This window comes from Fundulus heteroclitus, chromosome 18, assembly GCF_011125445.2.
Source record: "Fundulus heteroclitus isolate FHET01 chromosome 18, MU-UCD_Fhet_4.1, whole genome shotgun sequence".
Lineage (NCBI taxonomy): Eukaryota > Metazoa > Chordata > Actinopteri > Cyprinodontiformes > Fundulidae > Fundulus > Fundulus heteroclitus.
Genome location: NC_046378.1, coordinates 6,096,111 through 6,116,824, shown reverse-complemented (window position 1 = coordinate 6,116,824; position 20,714 = coordinate 6,096,111). Strand labels below are relative to the sequence as shown.

The window sequence follows — 20,714 nt, the reverse complement described above, 5'->3', positions numbered from 1 at the left end:
AGATAGATAGATATAGATATACACACAATTTTTTTAATTTATTTTTTTATTTCTCTGTAGAATCTTTTAGTTTTCCCGAAAGAGTGAGTCAGTGATTTTTGTGCAAAGATATGAATTTTTTGGAAGTTTTAAGGCTTTTTTTTGTTTGTTTGTTTTTTTGGATCTTCTCCAGGGAGGACAGGAAGTGTGGAGATTCCTCAAAGTACTTGAAGCCTAAACAGGAGTAGTTGCTCATATATCCGGATCTGTACGGCTGTGTAGTATAGTAACCTACATTTTAAATAAAGGTGCTGCCTGTAGAATGTAATAAGACAGAAGAGCCCGTGGGATCAGGTTGGTTGTTTGGGTTTTTATTTTTAATTCATTTATTTTTTGTTAATTGTGGGTCTGTTGTTAAGACTCAGACAGAAGAGGAACACCTGACCTCCTGGCAGCAGTGCTGGGTTCTGATCTGGGCTCGGTCACCTGACACACACACACACACACACACACACACACACACACACACACACACACACACACACACACACACACACACACACACACACACACACACACACACACACACACACCCCGCTGCTCGACTCCACCTCACTCAGCGGGTGTGGGAGGAAGATCCAGCCCAGCATTTTCAAGGTTATCTCCTGCAGGATACGCCACTCCACTCACGGATCCTATGGGGATTCTGATCGCTGCCGTGTTTCTCTGGGCTGCCGTCGGAGGTAGGCTGCATCACATTTTACGGGCTGCTCCGGCTTCTGGAGGCTGCATGTCTGCGTGAGGAGGCGCTGAGGCTGGAAAAGGCGGGCATCGGCTGCCATCTCTCCGGATGAGAGCCGCCTGTTTTACGCGCTGCTGCAGTGCTGCGTCCGCTCGGCTCTTACCGGCGCGGACCAGAAACAGAGAAACGTTGCCGATGAACGAGCGTAGACCCGGTTTGTTCACCTAATGATGAAAACCCTGGAGGGCTTTAGCCCTAATGCGCTTATCGGGCGGCGTTACATAACCCCGTATGTACACATCTGACCCTTCTGCTTCGGCGCGCTTCACCCAACGACCACCGGCTCCGGGGACACCGATGTTTAATAGATCAGGGGTGGTCACCTGAGCGTGCAACCGCACGTTTAACGAGCCAATTAAAGCCCCGCACTGGTGCGCGTGCTGCGGCGCCACGCGCCTTTGAAGCGCGCGCGCGGATAAGACGGAGTTAAAATATAACCAACGAAATGGGCCTTTAACGAAGGATGAGATTAAAATAAAAAATAAGGCCGGTAGGAATCGAATATTAAAGGTTTAATAGGAACAACAGGAGAGGGGATAAAGGAAGCAGAAAGCTGTTATATATTATGTTAGAAATATGAATTTATTATAGGATTTATGGCTTTTATGAAAACAAAGCAGCCACTTGATGACATTTTATTTGAAAATACTTGCAGCTCGACTTTGACTTGAATGACTTGGGACTTAAGCATTTTAATTTTTAAGTGACTTGATGATCTAAACATTTAACCACAAAACATAATAAAAATGTCGATTCCAACATTTGTTTCCTCACGTCAACAACCTTTTAGAGATTGATCATTATGTCTTGCTAACGAGTTGAAATTTAAACCAAAGGTGGACTTGACTTAGGACTTGTTTGCCTTGATTTGTGACTCGACTTGAGACTTGGGAAGTACTGACTTTGTCCCACCTCTAGACTTGACCTGGATTGTAATTAATCATTAGGATTGCCATAAAGAGAAAAGCGCAGCACCCCCCTGAGACCTTATTGGGCCCTAAGCGGACTCGTGATTTGGGCCCCAATTAAACCCAGTAGCCACCACAGCACAGCTAATATCCCTTTTGAACTGCCCAAGCTTTACAGTTTCATCTTGTGCATTTTAAATCCTCAGATGAGAAGTTTTACAAACGTATTGATTGACCAATTTTTAGTTGCAGTGTACATGAAGTGTAGATCAGCCTATTGGAATGCATTTGCCAGATCTTTTAAATTGTAAATACACAGAAATTAGAAAGAATTTGACATTCTGTTCAGTTCATCAACCATCCTTCCATAGCTGTGTGGTAGCGGCGGAGCGACTGCCTGTCTCCTGCTGAGTACGCCCTGTACAGGTGGCCAGTCCATCACAGGGCAGATAAACAACCATGCACACTTAAGGCTAATTTAGAGAGACCACTTAATCCAGCAGTCATGTTTTTGAACTGGGGGAAGAAGGCAGAGTACCCGGAGAGAACCCACTCATGCAGGGAGAACATTGTAACTCCCCGCAGAAAGGGATTTTTTTCCCCCACATTCTTCTTCTTTCAACAAAGGACCTTCTTGCTCCATGGCAGCAGTGCACCACTGTGCAGCCCTATTATTCCTAATTACTCATAAACCTTCAATGGCAATTTAAATGCAAGCTAACTACAAATTTGAACCTTTGATATTTGTATTAGCACTCTTTGGGGCCGTCTGCTGGCCTTGAGGCCCTTAAACAGCAGCCTAGTCGTCCCATACCATGAGGCGGCTAAGCGTTAGCCTAGCAGTAGGTAACAGCGTGACGACACAGCGAGCTTATGAGACGAGCTACAATAAATGGTTCGCAACAAGTTGGGATTGTAACAGAAGGTCCCGGAAAACCAAAAATACAACAACAGTTAGCATTTCACAGGTAGCAAGTTTATTCTTGGTGTCGCTTACAAAGTATTCACATCACGCCTGTCACTCTGCCACTTCTTCTTTCTTTGTTTTTCTTTTTTTTCCTGCCACACAAAACTGACTATTCCTGCTTCAGGGTTGAGCTCATCTAGCCAGCAGAGTTCCCATTACGTTTAAGTCAAACGTTTGACTCCATCCCTGAAACATAGTTGGCCCCTGCCCACAATTTAGATTAGAATATGTCTCCTACTGGGATCAGCTGTAGCGCAATAACAAAAAATCTATGAACCTGCTGTTACATAAAGGAAATCGTTACTCAAAGTCTTAAAGTAATCATTATGATTATGCTTAATGATTTCTTATGCTGCATAATAATGTTTTTCTTTGAGAAACAACCACTTTTTTTTCAAAAGTTTTTTTTTAATTCCCCTTCGTCCCTTTATTCCCACTTTTGTTGAGGACTCAGACCTGAATGAGAAACTAACAAAATCCGGCAGTGTTCTGCTTTATAAATCAAAGTAAGACTCAACGAAAAGAGGCTGGGTCAAATAAAATCAGCAACATTAACCATCAAACCAGACCCTCCAGGGAATCCTGCGTAACTTAGGGCTTATTCCACGGTGGCTTATTTTTATACAATTGTAACTCAATTCCGGCTGTAAGGGGGTTTTAAAAGCAGGCACTGGTGGAAACAGGTTAATCTTTATGTTCCTGTGATTAGCGGACGGAGTTAATCATTGTTGGTTAAACGCTCAACCACGGCCATGTCAGCTGTTTCCTGAGCTGGAGGCTGCAGCTCTAGCCTACGTGACCAACACATTTGTTATAGATCAGAATGCGAGCAAATGAATCTGCCTGGTTAAAATGCTAACTTTATTAACTGATAATGCGCTCCAAAACGTACATTCTAGTGGGACGATTAATAAAACAGGCTGTTTTCTCAGCCCTTAACAGTGGGCCTTTAATTTGTACGTGCAGGCGAGGGATTGGCGACTGATTTAGCTCTGGTGGGAAAACTACCTGGGAGCTAAAGCCGCCTTCATCTCCGAGTGAGAGGGACACATAAGGTCAAGCTCCTCTGCAGCGTTGCTCTGCCGGGGTAACTGCACTCGCGGGATTAAAGACACGCAGCCGCTCACCTGCCGTGCAGCAGAAATGCTAAATATGCAGATTGTTCTTGTGTTTAACGCTCCGCCTCGCTCTCTGTTTGCACCCTCCATGCGCAGTGGGAAGCCGACCGGTCACCTCACCCCTTAATGATGCAAAGGTCAGAAATAAGTCCTTTGTGTTTGCCTCGCTGTTCAGGTTTACCCCTCCAGGTGTTGACTGTGCTGCTTTCTTCCCAACAGGTTGAATGTATAATCCAGGAGACGCTGAATGAAGACGGGCTGCACCATGAGTGCGGATCCCGGCTTGCAGGTATGACATCCATTTGATCTTTTCTTCATTATCCACAATATCAGTAGGCGAGGGTAACTGGGTAGAGTGGTACAGAGCTGAGATCAGGTTTAATCATGGAGTCACACCTGAGAGGCCTACCGCAAAAAACAATCTCATTGTTCCCGACATGCACGCTGAAGCCATAAAGTTCAATGTGTTTTATTTGGAAGTTGTGTGATAGACCAACATGAAGTGCTGGATACATATGAAGTGGAAGGAAAATGTGTCGTGCAAAAAGATGCAAACAAAAGAGAAATGAAGAAATCTGAAAAGTGTGGCAAGCATTGATATTCATCCCCCCCTGAGTCAGCACCTTTACAGAGCTCCCCTGCGCATCACTTAGAGCGGCTCTGCATAGCTATTTGGAAATGTCAATTGTGGACAAAAATTTTTTTCTTTGCTAAATAATTCAAACTCAGTCTCCACTCAGTTGTATTTAGGTCTGGACTTTGGGCCATTTTAACACATGAGTACGGAAGACGAAAACAGTGGGGATGCTACGTTTATGGTGATGTGCAGTGTCACTTTTCAGCCAAACACACATTTTACATATAGGCCAGAGAATCGGATCTGACCAGAACACTTTCCTCCGTGTTTACTGTGCCCCCCTTAGGTGGCTTTCTTTCACACTGCAAAAACAGAACTAAAAATAAGTAATATTTTCTTAAAATGAATGTCTCTGTCCTTGATTTGAGCAGGTAAATAAGATGATCTGCCAATGGAGTAAGATCTTTGCACTTAAAATAGGAACAACTCATCTCCATCATCTTATTTCAAGTGCAGGATGTCTAATTATCTTATTTTAGGGGTCGAAATACTCATTCCATTGGCAGATAATATCATTTCCCTGCTCAAATCTAGGACAAAAACACAAATTTTAAGAAGATTTTACTTGTTTTTAGATCAGTTTTTGCAGTGCAACAACGACCTTCTTGCTGACGCTTTTCCTTTAAGGCCGAACTGATAGTTGTCCTGTAAAAAGATTCTCTGGGAGTCACACAGGACAGCCGGATTTAAAGAGCACACAGGCTGGCTCTGTTCACTCATTGGGCTGCTCCTGAGGGGGAATTGGTTGCCCTGGATTTTGTGGAGGGGAGTCAGAGCGATGGGGGTAGGATATAAATGTATGCCACACTTTTCAGATTTCTAATTGCAAAATCTTTTGAAACCACTTAGCGTTTTTGTTCTGCTCTACTTTGTGTTTTATCTCTCACGTGAAATCCCAATACAACGCATCCATGCATACTTTAAAAAAACAACATTCACATTCTTCTTGTGTAGAACATGATTTTATGGGATTCCCTTCTAAGGAGCCTCGTGTTTCACGTGCTGCTGTTTTTCTGCCCCGTTCCTGTTGCAGAGGAGCTTAATGAGGTGCAGAGACACCAGGGTCTTCTCAGGGAGCTGCAGAGGCTGGCTGACGACGGTACGTGCAGATTCTCCCCCACATCTGCTGATGTCTTTATCAGATCTTAAGTGCAGCGACGCATGGGCGCACTTACTCTGTTTGTCGCTGACTTGGTTCGAGTCCAAATGGAGCTGACACTGAATCCAATTTTCACAGAGAGGGAGCAGGAGGAGAGGGATGAAAGGGAGAGGGACGAGTACAACCTGACCGACGACGAGAGCGAGTTTGAGCAGAGGGACGAGGAGGAGGAGCAGAGGGACGGGAGAAATGATGCCGATAGAACAGGGGACCAGGACACCCGGAGCAAGGCGGCGGTTGAGGACGATGAAGAGGAGAGAGCCAAAAAGCCAGAGGAGCTGCTCGCCGAAGAGATTACCGAGGCAAGTGAAAAGGAGAAGGATGACGAGGAGCTCCAAGAGCTGCTGAGGGAGCTGAAAACGAAGCAATACAAGGTGAAGGAGAACCAGAGAGGCTCTGAAACGCCGCTGAGAAAGGAGGTGGAGGAGAGGAAGACCACGCAGAGCGCAGAGACAGAGGACACAAAAGCAGAGGACCCGGAGAGGCAGAGGCTGGAGGAGAGGAAAAAGAACGAAGTGGAGCTGATGGTGGAGAAAGAGAAGGTGGAGAAGGAGCTGAAGGAGCTACTCAGGGAGCGGAACAACGGGAGCAAGCCGGAGCAGGAACGGGAGAAGAAGGAGAAGCAGGAGGAGCTGGAGGAACTTGTCCAAAAGATGAAGCGGGTGCAGGAGGAGGAGGAAGAACAGGAGGTGCCGAGCGGGAACAAAGAGGACGGCGCCGATGAGAAGGTGAAGGGCGAGCCGCGCGAAAAGGAGGCGGGCCGAGAGGGAGGCGGATCGGACGGCGGAGTCGAGGAGAAGAAGAAAGCAACGGAGGCGAGGGAGCCGCTGCAGAAGAGAGTGATGGAGAAAGCCAGCGATGAGGCCACGCGGCAGTTTGAGAGGGAGAGGTACGAGGAAGAGGAGGAGGAGGAGAAAAATGGTGAGGATGATGATGATGAGGAGGAGTTTGTCGAACCGGATGAGGATGAAGATATTGAGGATGAAAGGGATGCTGAAGAAGATGAAGGGGAGGTGAGTTAGAGTAAGCAGTTATGTCAATTAATCTTTTCAGAACACAAAGGAAGTCAATATTTTGACTTCTCCAACTAATCCAGAAAGCAAACTGTCCAATTTAGCCTGAAACGTGTTCCATAGTAAACCGTGTTTACACTGTCAGGCAGACGTGGACAGACGGATGGCAAAAAAGCCTTGAGATAAATTCATCTCTCACTGTAGAGGCAAGTTCACCTCTAAACCATATGTGATATAAAGTTTAGTGAGCTCTGCGTCACTAAACTTTATATTCACAACAGAGGAGGAATTGTTCAGGACCAATCTGCACGCAGTACACAGATTTCAATCATAAACAGGGGTTCAGGCTCAACCGTGCAGCAATCCCGCCTCCCGGGCAAGCACACGGCGACAGTGGAAAGTAACACGTCCCTTTATAGAAGCAAGGGAACAAGAGAGTTGTGCTTTGGGTGTTGGGCAGTTTTACCCTTTTGGGTCAGATAGACGATACTGAAAACGTCTGATGGATTAGCTTCATATGGTGTGATACATAGATGGCAGAGGCGGTTCTAGACCAAATTTAGCAGGGCGAGGCCAGTGTTTGTTCATAGGGGCAAAGAACAAAACAATGAAACAAAACCATCAGGGCGATGTTTCGCTGTTTAAATTACCAAGCGAGCCAAAGAGCCTCTTACGGCTCTGGAGCTACAGGTGGCAGACCTCTGATGTAGCAGATGAAAACCGTCTTCCTGTATCAATACGGCAGAAGCTAAAAGGGAAACACCTTCATTTTAGTTGGCCCCTGTCTAGAAAAACCCATGTTAGATGGATGAAAAGCATTTTATATTAGATTTAGAAGTAACATCTCTAGGTTTCTGGACACGCACTGTTACATTTAACTTTTGAATTAAACCAAGCTTTACCTAAATGTGTTACAGAAATGCCCCAATCACAGATTTGTAACCGATTTCTGATCTAAGGATCTTGGCAAAGCTTTGAAATGCTGTTTACCAATTCTGAGTTCTCTTTAAGATATATAACTGGCTTTAAAAATAAATGAAACTTCTGGCCTCCGTGCCACAAGAGAGTCATTTATCAGGACAGGAGGAGACTGAGAAATGAATAATGCGATTTCCAAAAGGCTGCCAACCTTTCCGAGTCCAACATGTTTTGTGACAGAGGGACAAAGCTCAAAGGGATAAAAACAGCAGCGTTGCTGTACTCACTTCCTGTCCTCTGCTGAACTTTAATTTACTGCTTTCAATTTGTACAAAGCCGTGTCCTGTGGGGGACGACTCCTTTTTGTACCTGCAAAATGTTAGGCACCAAATTGACCAAATCTACAAAAATGCTAAACTATCAGTTTTCTTCATGCAGTAGACTGACCTTCACACTGAACTGTGGGCTGGGGGTGTGCATTGATTGGAAAGACTTGAGATTTGGGCGTTTTGAAGTGACCAGACAGCAAAAATAGATACATAAATAAAAACAATGGGCCTACCTGTCAGCAGGTTTCTCAGTGCACCTCTAGTACTCCTTGGGAAGAAAATTGGCCTCGACAGGTCAGAACACCCAGAAAACCATGCAGATCATTAGACAAGGCAAGTTGATTTAAAAAGCACTTTTTGGTAACAAGAAGATTCAAAGTGATGTGTGTGTGAGAGAGGGACAGAGGGAAAACAACTTTTTCAGACACTGATATGTCATAAGTAGGAACAGATTACTGGATTTAAAAAAAAATATAATTTACTACGGAGCATTATTGGACATGTATTCATGCACCAACTGGTAATGGTGACCGCTTCTTAGTTTCAGACATTTTTAGACGCATAGCGTGTTATGAAACCTTTAATTCCTGAACATTGTAATTCAACGTCTAACTAAGAGACTCCGCTCTGTTTGGAGTTTTCACAGAATGTCATGTTTGGCTCTCCCACCACCTGCCGCAGTGACCACATACCCCCCGTTGGCCTTGTACTCACACCTTTTGCCCTTCTGCCACCAGGAGCTCCTGGAGATTGAAGCAGAGCTGCGCAAAGTGGCCGCGGAGCTGAGGGAGCTTCGCAGAGGATGAGCAGCGGGCCCACGGAGCAGGCTGATCCCCACCCACCCCCACCCTGTTCCGGTCACACATCACAGTCACACATCCATCCATCCCCCCCACACCCCCTCTTTTAACAGCCCTCGCGGTCGTCACGGCGCTGCGAGAGACAGTCCCTACACGTGAATCTGTGCGTGGATGTCGGTAGAAGGTGTGCGTTTCTGTTTCCTCATGTCTGCTTTTAGATTGCAGAGGAGAACCCTTCTCGGTCTCCTCAGCGGAACGGGACGGTCTTCTGGAGATTCTGCAGGGCCACGTCCATCTCCAGCCCCCCCTCCCTCCCCCCTGTCTGCGTGCTTGTAAATGCTGTTTGTAAGAAGGACAGGGGTCTTTTCACTTTAGTGGCACTTTCACAAGCTCATGCACTTTCATTGGAATGTTACTTTGAATGCACAGCACCAGAAATCCCCGCTCTTTTAATCTGAACGTGTCGTTTGCATTGTGTGTTCCTGGGAGGGGGGGCGAAGAAGCGTAACTCCCCCACCGGTCATCTGTAGACATTTGGCGCGATAACCGATGGCTACGTTAGCGCTGTCTGACTGTTAACAGCGACAAAGGCTTATGTAGGTCCTCGACTTCCTTCGTCGTTTCTTTTTCGATGACGAACCAGCAGAAGCACGGGTCGTGTTTAATTTGGCTCACGCACTGTTAAAACCAGACTGTTTGTAACGAAACCCAAGTGGCACGCGTCGGCGACAGGACGCTGATGCACTCCGAGCTTAAAAAAGGTCTAAAAGTGCCACTTGGGGGGTGGGGGTTCTTAATCCCAGCTTTGCACTCTCAACAAGCCAAGGAGCAGTGGAAGAAAGGTGGAGGGACACTCTAAAGCCATGTGTTGCCAGCAACAATAACACTTAGAAAACACTAATTCCCTAGCTGTCATCCCGTTTTTTTTTTTTAGTGCAAATCTGTGCTCCTTCAGCCAAGGTTATACATGAAGCACGGAGCAACAGCCCCCCCTGCAGGACAATGGGTAGACACGCACAGGGTATTTACAGGGTTAGCAATGGAGGCCCACTTGCTGCAACGAAGCAATATAGAATATAGCACAGGTGAATGCAATAATTAGCCAAGTGTATTTCAATATGTCATCCAAATGCGTCATAGGGTATTTAGCAAATATAACCTTTATGGAGCCAAGGTTGCGGTACGTGCATGTGTTTCAGCGCTGGTAAAAATAGCCGTCCAGGTGGTGTGAACCTTTTTAGTAATCACACACACAACGAGCCGGTGATAGTAATAGAGTCCGCTCCAAAGAAAACACTTTCCAAATGAGTAATGAATGTACTATACTTTCCTTATTTTTTTTTAATAAAGAAATGAAAACCTTTTCCACAAAATGTAACCCTAAAAGCCAGCAAGAAAGCAAAAAAATGCTTTTTTTTTTTTTTTTGGAAGCTGAGGAAGGAAGGGGGAACATAGAGAGCTATCTGAATGAATAAAAAAAAAAAGTAGAAACTGTTAGTACCATATACATGATTTGCAATATTACTGGCCAATCACAGTGATGTACTCTGTGCCTGCTGTCTATGCTACCTGTCAATCAATAAACAGTGTATCAAACCAGCTTGTTTGTTGGACGTTTTTCTTTCCCCTGAACTCAAAACCCCCCAGTCTGGAATAAGCTAAGTAGGACCTACGCTGGAGAGGATGTTCCAGGTACTCAATGCTAACGGGTCATAACCAGGTTCCAAGTAGAGCTTTGAAGGCAAAAAGAGGGAAGGGATAAAACAAATAGAGAAAGGTCAAGTATTAAATTCCCAAAAAAAGTTAAAAACAAAACAACTGGACTTTTTTTCTGAAGTTTGAAGATGTTTCGCTTCCCATCCAGAAAGCTTTCTCAATTCAAATGTCTGGAGTAGTGTGGAGTAACAAGCTTTATAGTACTGCCCAACAAAGGCCTTGTAATGGCTTAGATAACATGCAAATTGAACCCAAACAGGTCCACCCCCTTAGTAATGGGGAGTCGTTAAGGTCAGTCAGTCCGAAAAATTGGGAAAACTTTGAAAGTGTCCCCAAGTGCAGTCGCAAAAACCATCAAGCGCTACAAAGAAACTGGCTCACATGAGGACCGCCCCAGGAAAGGAAGACCAAGAGTTACCTCTGCTGCGGAGGATAAGTTCATCCGAGTCACCAGCCTCAGAAATGGCAGCAGCTCAGATTAGAGAGCAGGTCAACGCCACACAGAGTTCTAGCAGCAGATACATCTCTAGAACAACTATTAAGAGGAGACTGTGTGAATCAGGCCTTCATGGTAAAATAGCTGCAAGGAAACCACTGCTAAGGACAGGCAACAAGCAGAAGAGACTTGATTAGGCTAAAGAACACAAGAAATGGACATTAGGACAGTGGAAATCTGTGCTTTGGTCTGATGAGTCCATATTTGAGATCTTTGGTTTCAACCACCGTGTCTTTGTGCGACGCAGAAAAGGTGAATGGATGGACTCTACATGCCTGATTCCCACCATGAAGCATGGAGGAGGAGGTGTGATGGTGACACTGTTGGGGATTTATTCAAAATTGAAGGCATACTGAACCAGCATGGCCACCACAGCATCTTGCAGCGGCATGCTATTCCGTCCGGTTTGCGTTTAGTTGGACCATCATTTATTTTTCAACAGGACAATGAGCCCAAACACACCTCCAGGCTGTGTAAGGGCTATCTGACCAAGAAGGAGAGTGATAGAGTGCTGCGCCAGATGATCCCCTCCACAATCACCGGACCTGAACCCAATGGAGATGGTTTGAGGTGAGCTGGACCGCAGAGTGAAGGCAAAAGGGCCAACAAGTGCTAAGCATCTCTGGGAACTCCTTCAAGACTGTAGGAAGACCGTTTCAGGCGACTACCTCTTGAAGCTCAGCAAGAGAATGCCAAGAGTGTGCGAAGTAATCAAAGCAAAACGTGGCTACTTTGAAGAACCTAGAATATAAGACATATTTTCAGTTGTTTGACACTTTTTTGTTAAGTATATAATTCCACATGTGTTATTTCATAGTTTTGATGCCTTCAGTGTGAATCTACAATTTTCATAGTGATGAAAATAAAGAAAACTCTTTGAATGAGAAGGTGTGTCCAAACTTTTGGTCTGTACTAATATATATATATATATATATATATATATATATATATATATATATATATATATATATATATATATATATTATTATTATTATTATTATTATTAATATTATTTTTTTTTTCAAAAGTTACCGCTTTGAAAATTTTGTGGCGCCGCCCCTGAAAAGCCAAAAAAAAAAAAAAAAAAAAAACTGCGGCGGCCACCTAGTGGTTGTTTTGTGGGGACCCGGCGAACTAGGAGCCCCCACCACAGAAACAGAGGTAGGAAACCGTGAGAGACACATTTCCTCCCTTTAAGTGCATCTTTTGGGTTTGTAGGACGAAAAAGGAAAGATGAAAGAAAGGAAAAATATTGACCACGAAGGAGTAAATCTCCACCGGAAAAAAAGGAAAAAAAAGTCCGACTTAAAAAATGGAGCTTCTCCTCCCGCGGATGGCCCTAATGATCCCGTTGGCCCCCTATAGGCCAGAGTTTGGCGTACAGCGCAGGTGAGAGCGCAGGGCCAGCCCAGCAAGCTGCTGAACTTCCTTGTTGCTGCCGCCCAATAGCAGAGCGGCCCCTGAAATGTAACTGAAAGAGAAAGTAAAAAGAGAAAAAGCTGAGGGAAGTTACTCCATTATCCTGCTTTATCATTCAGCGGCCATGCTGGCTCCTACCTGCTGAACCGCCACTAGCGCTACATTTGTCGACCACCCTGCTCCCCACAGGTCGCTTCGGCCCCCCCGCTGAGTTCATCTGAGGTGACACCGGAGGAGGAACATGTCCCGCGGCTCCAACGCCGGCTTTGACCGACACATCACCATTTTCTCTCCTGAGGGCCGACTCTACCAAGTCGGTAAGGAGCTGTCTCCGGCGGACCAGCCGCCTCTAACACCTGTGTGGGGGCCCCGGGGTGCCAGGGGGGGACGACACACCGTGGGAACAGCCGCTGTTAGCAGTTTATTACACAGAAACACGGTGACGTTAGTTAGTTAGTCCGGGTCACAATGCTGTGTTAGCTTCCAACTTTTACTCATTGTTTCCCCATCCTCTTAAAGTAGACGAAGATGTTTTTTTTAAGTTTTATTATTATTTTATTATAACCCCAATGCTAATGTCGGCGCCCCTCGCCTTAAATTTGCCGTTAAACTAGCTGTAAATATGTAGAAGAGCAGGTTGGTTGCCAGGTTTGGCTGCCCGGGGATCAGGGCCGGTGGTTTCAGAGGCGTCAGAGTCAGCCTGATAACTAGAGGCTGACAAGTCTCTGAATACTTGGAACCTGACCTGCTCAGATCTGGCAACCAGACACAGGACCATCTAAGGTGAAAACAGGGGGTCCGGTAGAGGTGGCAGCAATTAAGTAATTACTGCCAAGGGGGATGTGGGGGGGGGGGGGGGGGGGTCCTAGTGGTTAGAGCAGTGAGCACTGAGAAGGTTGCTGGTTCGATCCCCGCAGACTGCCACTGTGGGTCCCTGAGCAAGACCCTTAGCCTCAGATTGCTCCCCGGGCAGCTGGGCACTGCTCCCTAAGGGATGGGTTAAATGCAGAAGACAGATTTCATTAGAATGTACAATTGCAATGGCAAATAAAGATTTATTTTTCTTAAGTCCAGAGTCTTTACGGTCAAGTCCAAGTCGGAATAATGTTCATGACGTGAGGAATAATTCCAGTACATTTTTGACTTTAATGAGAGCATCAAATCCTTCCAAGTAGAGCTGTCCCAAGTCACTAGTATTCACGGCAAAATGGAGTCACAAGCCTTTTCTGATATAACCAAGTCAAGCCTTAAGTCATTAAATCTGGGACTCTGGTCTGACTCAAGCCAAAGAAAGCCTCTTTTATTTCTTTTTTCATGAAATAAAAAAAAGAAAGGCAAAAATGGGGATGGATCCAGTTTCTTCAACGAGATGCTGATATGTGTGGAGAATGACGCTAATAAAAGAAGCACATTAGTTCCCAACCTAATGAAATAGATCCAAACACATCTTTCTGGTTCTTTAAGTGTCACTCTGTGGTGGGAATTCACTTGTTACTCAGTTAAAAAAACACCTGAGAAACGGCTGAAACCTGCATTTGTAATTATGTTTATATGTATACGTAAAAGTAAAGGTTAGTTGTGTGTCATATTTTTGAGCCAAATGTACTGAGAGCCGTTCTGGAAGGTCCAAAGAGCCTCTTAAGGCTCCGAGATACACAGGTGGCAGAATCAGTTAACCGGCTTTGTCTCTCTAGGGCGCTTGAGTCCCATCTATGCTTTCTTCATAGCGATGGGAGCAATTTTATTCCAAATGCCTGGTTCCTGCACCACACACTGACTGAATAATCTGGAAGCTCAGACGTGGAGAGGTTTGGGGGTTTTAACATGGGTAACGTCCATCTCGCCTCACCGTTGTGCTCTTTGTGTGACTGCGTGCAGAGTATGCCTTCAAAGCCATCTCCCAGAGCGGGCTGACGTCCGTCGGAATCAGAGGGGCGGACAGCGTGGTGGTGGTCACGCAGAAGAAAGTGCCGGTAGGGTATCCCACACAAGCGCACACATGAGCTGGAGCCGGTGAGGCCGAACCGAACGCTGCTGGAGTCAGCAGAGAGCCGGAACAGGATCCTGGCGTGGGACGCAGACGCTGCCACGCACGGGCTCTTTCTCACGTTACACACGCCACACCGCCGGCTTTTGCTTATTAACGAGCTACTGTATAGAGCATTTTGTGGATTATCCAGCATACTTGCATGAATGACGGCATTAAAGCCTTCTTTTTTCTTTTTCTCCGACTTGCAGGACAAGCTGCTGGACTCGTCCACCGTGACCAACATGTTCAATCTAACCCCTCGCATCGGCTGTGTGATGACGGGCCACAACGGTGCGTAAGCGACCACCTAACACCGCGGGACGTTTGGCCCGTTTGTCGCTGAGCGGTCGTACGCTTGGATCGCTTTCTGTCTTAAAGATGCAACGTTGTCGTTTGTTTTTGTTTTTTTTGCAGCGGACAGTCGGTCACAGGTTCACCGGGCCCGGGTGGAGGCCGGAGAATGGAAGTATAAGTTTGGCTACGACATCACGGCGGACATGCTGTGCCGCAGGCTGGCGGATATTTCCCAGGTGTACACGCAGAACGCCGAGATGAGACCGCTAGGCTGCTGTGAGCGAAAGGCCTTTAAAGTCGCCGCTCGAGTCCCGCCTGTTAGCGCCCCGCGTCCCTAAGGCCCGCCTCTCTGTCCTCTCGCACCCTCCAGGTATGATCCTGGCGGCCATGGACCCCCAGCAGGGCCCCGTCCTGTACAAGTGTGACCCGGCGGGCTACTACTGCGGCTTCAGGGCCACGGCGGTCGGCGCCAAACAGACGGAGGCCAACAGCTTCTTAGAGAAGAAGCTTAAGAAGAAGCCAGAGCTGCACCATGACAGAGCTGTGCAGGTAGGCCCGGACCGACATTCGGTCCATTACAGGACGAGTCCCTCGTTGGGAAATATGAATTTATGCTGTAAAAACACTGCAAAAAAAGAACTAAAAATAAGTAAAATTTTCTTGAAATGAATGTATTTCTCCTTGATTTGAGCAGGTAAATAGGATTATTTGCCAATGGAATGAGTATTTTTACGCCTAAAATAAGACAATTAGATATAATGCACTTGAAATAAGATAATGGAGATGAATTGTTCCTATTTTAAGTTTAAAAAACGTATTCCATTGGCAAATAATCTTGTTTACCTGCTCAAATTAAAGAAAAATACTCTCATTTCAAGAAATATTTGCTTATTTTTAGTTCTATTTTTGCAGTGAAAATACACGCATTCCTCCCCCAGGGTTCTAGCAGTCTCCAGCAGATCCAGACGGGCAGAGCTGTCGTATTGAAATGGGTCGCAAGTTGATTAAGTGGTCTGTTGAATCTGGTGATGAAAAAAAATCAATCGAAAGACCAGACTGTAAAAAAATAAAATTTAAAATCTAGCCCTAGAATAGCATGAAAACGTGGAGAGCAGAGGGGAGACGTCTTCTAAATCAAATCCAACGTTTTGACCTCAACACTGTCACGGCTTTGCTGCGTGCTGATTCTCTGTGGGGTGCGGATGTTGTTCCTGATGCCGTGTTGTCGTTGCAGCTGGCGATATCTTGCCTGTCCTCTGTGCTGTCGCTGGACTTCAGAGCCACTGAGCTGGAGATCGGCGTGGTGACCAAAGACAAGCCCAAGTTCAGGTACTACTGCTCTCTGATGACGACTGCCTTACTGAAGCTCTCCGTCAACTTTTCCGCATTTTGTCGAGTTACAATCATGGATTGTATCGCAATTATCAGATGGACCAGCACAAAATAGACCAACAATTACATTTATTTTACAACGATGACATGCAAATGTGCCCAACCCCCCTTAGGGGAAAGCAAGTCCTTCAGTTTATGTCTCTATCAGCTGTCTGCGTCTACAGTCCGAACTTCTTGACATAATAGCTTATGCCCAGTCGGGTTGGATGGACAACATCGGTGCTCATCTGTTTTGTCTTACTACAGATTCTCATGTGGAGTTAGACATTCTGACATATAAACATATGTACCCTGATCTAAAGCATTGCATTACCCCTTGGGCTGTTCTGCTACAAGGTGAACCTTGTAAACTACAATGGGCTTCTTGGCTGCTTCTTCTTTCTGGGCTATGTCTACATGTTGTACCTTACTCTCTCCATGTTCAGATGATGGATTTACCAGAGCCCTGTGAGATGTGCAAAGAGTTGGATATTGTTTCATTACCTCCCCCTCACCTCTCTGCTGGGTTCCTTGGTCTCTGGACTCTGTTAACTGACTTAAAGCATTGATTAAGCTTGATTTTGTAGGGGTAGCAGTATAAAGCGGGCTGAATACAAATGCATGCGACATTGTTCGGATTTTTTACTTGTAACAAGCTTGAAGAACAAAGTACGGCCCCAAAACTCTGTATGCCTTAAAGAAGAAGAAGAAGTTGAATCATTTTTTTGTCCCTCATTTCAGAAAGTGGAACTCACCCGTTATATGGGTCCATTACACATGGAGTGAACTATTTCGAGCCTTTGTGTTTTGTGATCGTGACAATTATGGCTCAGATAATGAAAACCTAATATTCAGTGGTCTCTCAGTCTGGGTCAGCAGGCGACACAGAAGACAGCCATCGACCGCCTCCACAAGGAGGGGAAGTCCACAGAGAGCTGGATCCCGTATCAGAACCGGCTTTATTTGCCATGTACATGTACACACATGAGGAATTTGACTCTGGATTGTACAATGCTCCCAGTGTGCTTGCTAATACGATAAAACAATAAAAAAAACTATTCAGTGATATATAATCAAACACAAGCTATACTGTAGAGAATACATACAAATACGCTACAAACGAAACGGACAGACCGATAAAATATCGCAATAATGCAATGAGCAGAGTACAAAGGATGCCGGAGTAAATGACTGTTACCATCATTTTTATTCTTATGTACATGTCGAAGGTGGAAGTGATGTACAGATGCAAATCCACATACAAACATACCTAGCCAGATTAATCCTACACATGGCAGTTAGGCGTCTTACCTAGACTAAGGAGAAAAAGAACTGGACCATTGGTCAGAAGTCCAAGGTTTTCTTTTCAGATAGACGTAAATTCTGCATTTCATTTGGAAATCAAGGTCCCAGACTCTGAAGGGCGAGTGGGGAGTCACAGAATCCACGTCGCTTCAAGTCCGGTGAGAAATCTGGACAATTGGACATGGTTTGGGGTACCGTGTCAACGGTTGGTTCTGGTCCGCTGGGCTTCTTACAGCCCACAGTCAATGCAGCCATCTACCAGGACGTTTTGCAGCACTTCATGCTTCCTTCTGGTGACGAGCTTTATGGAGAGGCCGGTTTCCCTTTCCAGCTGTACTTGGTACCGACCCACACTGCCAAAGCTACCAAAAGCTGTCATGTTTCACTCTATGTGTAATAGATCTACATAATATATGGATTCCCTTTCTGAATTGAGGGACAAAAGACCAGTTTTCCCGATACCATCCACGGATTGTTTGAGCTATACTTGTCCTGTTCCTTTTACAATTATGTGCTGCTATCTGCTGGTTGATCAAATAGAATCCTAATAAAATACATTCAACTTTGTGGTTTTAATGTAACAAAATGTGAAAAAGTCTAAGGGGTGTAAATACTTAAGGAAGACTCTGTATTTCTTCTAATCATTGTGGTTCATCTCCTCCATCCTTTAGGACCCTGACGGAGGCTGAGATTGAAGCCCACCTTGTTGCCATAGCAGAGCGAGAGTAGAACCCCCCCCCCCCCTCCCCCCCACCCGCACAGATAGCAGTCGACGATTCTCCACAGCGTTTCATATCCAAGGGAGCTGCACTGCTGACCTTACAAAGAAGAACAGTCCTGCCTCGGTGTGTCCAGAAGATGGATCATGTGCGTCTGATCATGAAACGCTGTCATAAGGGGCCGATCCATGCTTGGCTGTGATATAGCTGACATCTCCAGTGAGGTTCTTAAATTAACATTCACACTTACAGTCCAACATTTAAGTAGTTTATTTGATACGGTATCATCATGCCTTTCTAAATTCAACCAACCAGGGGACCTTTGTAACAGCACTTCATAATAAAACATGCTGGAAAGCAGACGGAGCAGTGTCCTGTGTTTCTTTGGTAGTGGTGACGCTTTAACGGAAAGGTGGAATATGAAAGTGAGGAAGCTGTCCCGACGACCTAAACACAATGACTGATGTTTGCAGCGTTGCTTAAGGTCAACCCATCAGTGAAATCAGGACAGGAATGGGCATAAAGTAAGCCATAAAGTATAGGCCGGGGGTCACAGACCTTTTTGAAACTGAGCTATTTCATTGGTGTTGTGTCATGTGAAGAGTCCATATTCAACTTAACTTTATGTAAAATAAATACATTTTTCATGCTTGGTTACAGACATTGTCCTTTTTAAATCTGTATAAATGCAAGTGTGAATTGACAAGAAGAGTAACGGAATAAAATAAAGTTTTGGTGGTGGATTGTTGTTCTTGTAGAACAGGCTTGCGGGCACCATGTTGGTGACCCACAGTATAAAGGCCAACCTCAGTTATGTTGTACGAGATTTCAATTGTCAGATGAAACGGATGGCAGCATCACATACATCAGGTGCTTTTTTGGGGTATTTTATCAGTAATAACAGCCTTCGCCTCCTCATGTTTTCCTTGAACTGGAGCAGGTGCCGAACTGCTTCGTGTGACCACCGGATGGCAGTGTTGTGCATAAAGTCAGCTTCCTGACGCTCTTTCATAATTGCTGTTTACATGCCTATTTGCAGACATCTATTTTGACTGAGGTCAACATTTAAGCCTTCTAAGTGTTTGTTTGCACTTGCTTATGTTACCCCTTCAGGTCCTTTTCTGCCATAATCACCTACCTTCACTGGACCGAAGGGCCAGGCCGGAACCAGAGCCTGGTCCTAATGTGGTGGGCCACCTTTTTAGGGGTAGCAGTAAGGGCTAAACTGTGAGTTTAGGATGAGGTTAGGATCAGGTGTGCACAGGTAACACATTTGGGTTTTGGGTTAGACACAGACGGGTGGAATTCAAGACCATGTATTATGAAGGATAGACAAATAAACTTGTGCCCGAGTCCACCTGACCCCAGCAACGTGCACCTTTAAACATCTCTGCTGTTCTTATGCATGAACAAATTCAGTGACAAAACAACAATGTTGGAAAGATTTTATTTTAAAATAGAGGTTAACTGTTTTTTTTATCAATATCAAACATGTATTTACTTTTCCAAGACTTAAAAATCAGGGTTTACAACCAGACTAATTTACACGTGGAAGACAATAAAGCATCTCCTGATTGACTTTGTTAAAATGCATATTTCACACATTCTGTTTCATCAGTAAATGATCCCCACTTGCATCGTGTTATTTCCGACATCAATATCAGCTTAGAGTTGCACAGGCTCTGCATCGCCTGTCAGATTTGGCCTTGGAATAAAGGAGAGGTGCATTCAAAGAGCGGATCATCGTTTTGTTTGCAGTCGCCGGTGGGTTTTAGTCCGACAGCCTTGCTCCTGTGACCTCAGGACTGCAGCTAGAGGACCCGTTGTGCTCAAGTCCAAGACCTTCTAATTTGATCCAGCGTCTCGCCGTACAACTTTTTAGCGTAAAACTAAGTGAGCTCAAAAGACACAACAACGTCTGTGGGATAAAAGGGCGCTGTTTAACCCTATTTGGCCAGCTTGGTTTAAGAGTTGCATTTGAGTTTCAGACCTAAAAAAACAACAACACAGTCACAGATCTTACACCTTTGGCTTTGGTACTATTAGCTTGAAGACGAGGTTGCTGTCGGGAGTTTTTGCCATGCTGAACTCTGCAATCCTCGCTGTGTTCTTGGAAGCCTGGAAAAAAACACAAAGAAAGAGAAACACACAGGAAGCTGTTAGAGGTGTTCTCCTTGCAAGAGCACAGCCTAGTGCCAGAAGAAGAGACCCCACAGTATCAGAGAGCTGGAGAGGGTTCAGTCAGACTGAAATTCTGACGATTTGTTGCCACGGGGGGGAATCTGTGGAATTAGGTTTGATTGTCCATTTCCCCCCAATATACTTTCAGTCTAGGAGAAGGTCAGGTGTAATTAATGATTTATTGCATGTTCTTCTCACACCTTGACCCACATGAGGTGAATTTGTTCCGTCATACCTGTACATTTTTATAACCTTTCTCAAAAGTAAGAAAGTTTTACATTTTATTGAGGCCTTTGTCGCCTTAGGTGGTTTTCAAATGATTTACATTTAAAGAAAATCATGAAGCGATGTTAAGGGACGTGTAACAGGAATTATGTCAAATAAGGCAGATATTTGGATGTTTTTTGTGAAATTAGGTCTGAAGCTTTCAGATTGTGGGAAATTGAAGATTACAGCACATTTCACAAATTCTGATCCAACAACCAATTTTATGACCTGAAACTGCACAAGCTCATACTGACCTCTATTTTCTATAGTTTTTTTTACCTTGATCA

At 45.0% G+C, this 20,714-nt stretch overlaps 2 protein-coding genes across 2 annotated transcripts; both read left to right on the top strand.

The window, feature by feature from the left end:
* Positions 1–542: 542 nt before the first annotated feature.
* LOC105933221 (cilia- and flagella-associated protein 251) lies at positions 543–10,230 on the top strand. Its single transcript, XM_012872660.3, has 6 exons — positions 543–722; positions 3,871–3,911; positions 3,994–4,063; positions 5,445–5,510; positions 5,649–6,583; positions 8,568–10,230. Exons 1-6 carry the CDS (start codon positions 677–679, stop codon positions 8,634–8,636), a joined length of 1,227 nt encoding a protein of 408 aa, XP_012728114.2. The 5' UTR covers positions 543–676; the 3' UTR covers positions 8,637–10,230.
* A 2,055-nt stretch (positions 10,231–12,285) lies between these two features.
* LOC118566795 (proteasome subunit alpha type-6-like) lies at positions 12,286–18,341 on the top strand. The gene is made up of 7 exons (XM_036150215.1): positions 12,286–12,578; positions 14,140–14,234; positions 14,500–14,581; positions 14,705–14,860; positions 14,955–15,133; positions 15,819–15,913; positions 17,932–18,341. The coding sequence occupies exons 1-7, from the start codon at positions 12,503–12,505 to the stop codon at positions 17,987–17,989; spliced, it is 741 nt and encodes a 246-aa protein (XP_036006108.1). The 5' UTR covers positions 12,286–12,502; the 3' UTR covers positions 17,990–18,341.
* The last annotated feature ends 2,373 nt before the right edge of the window (positions 18,342–20,714 follow it).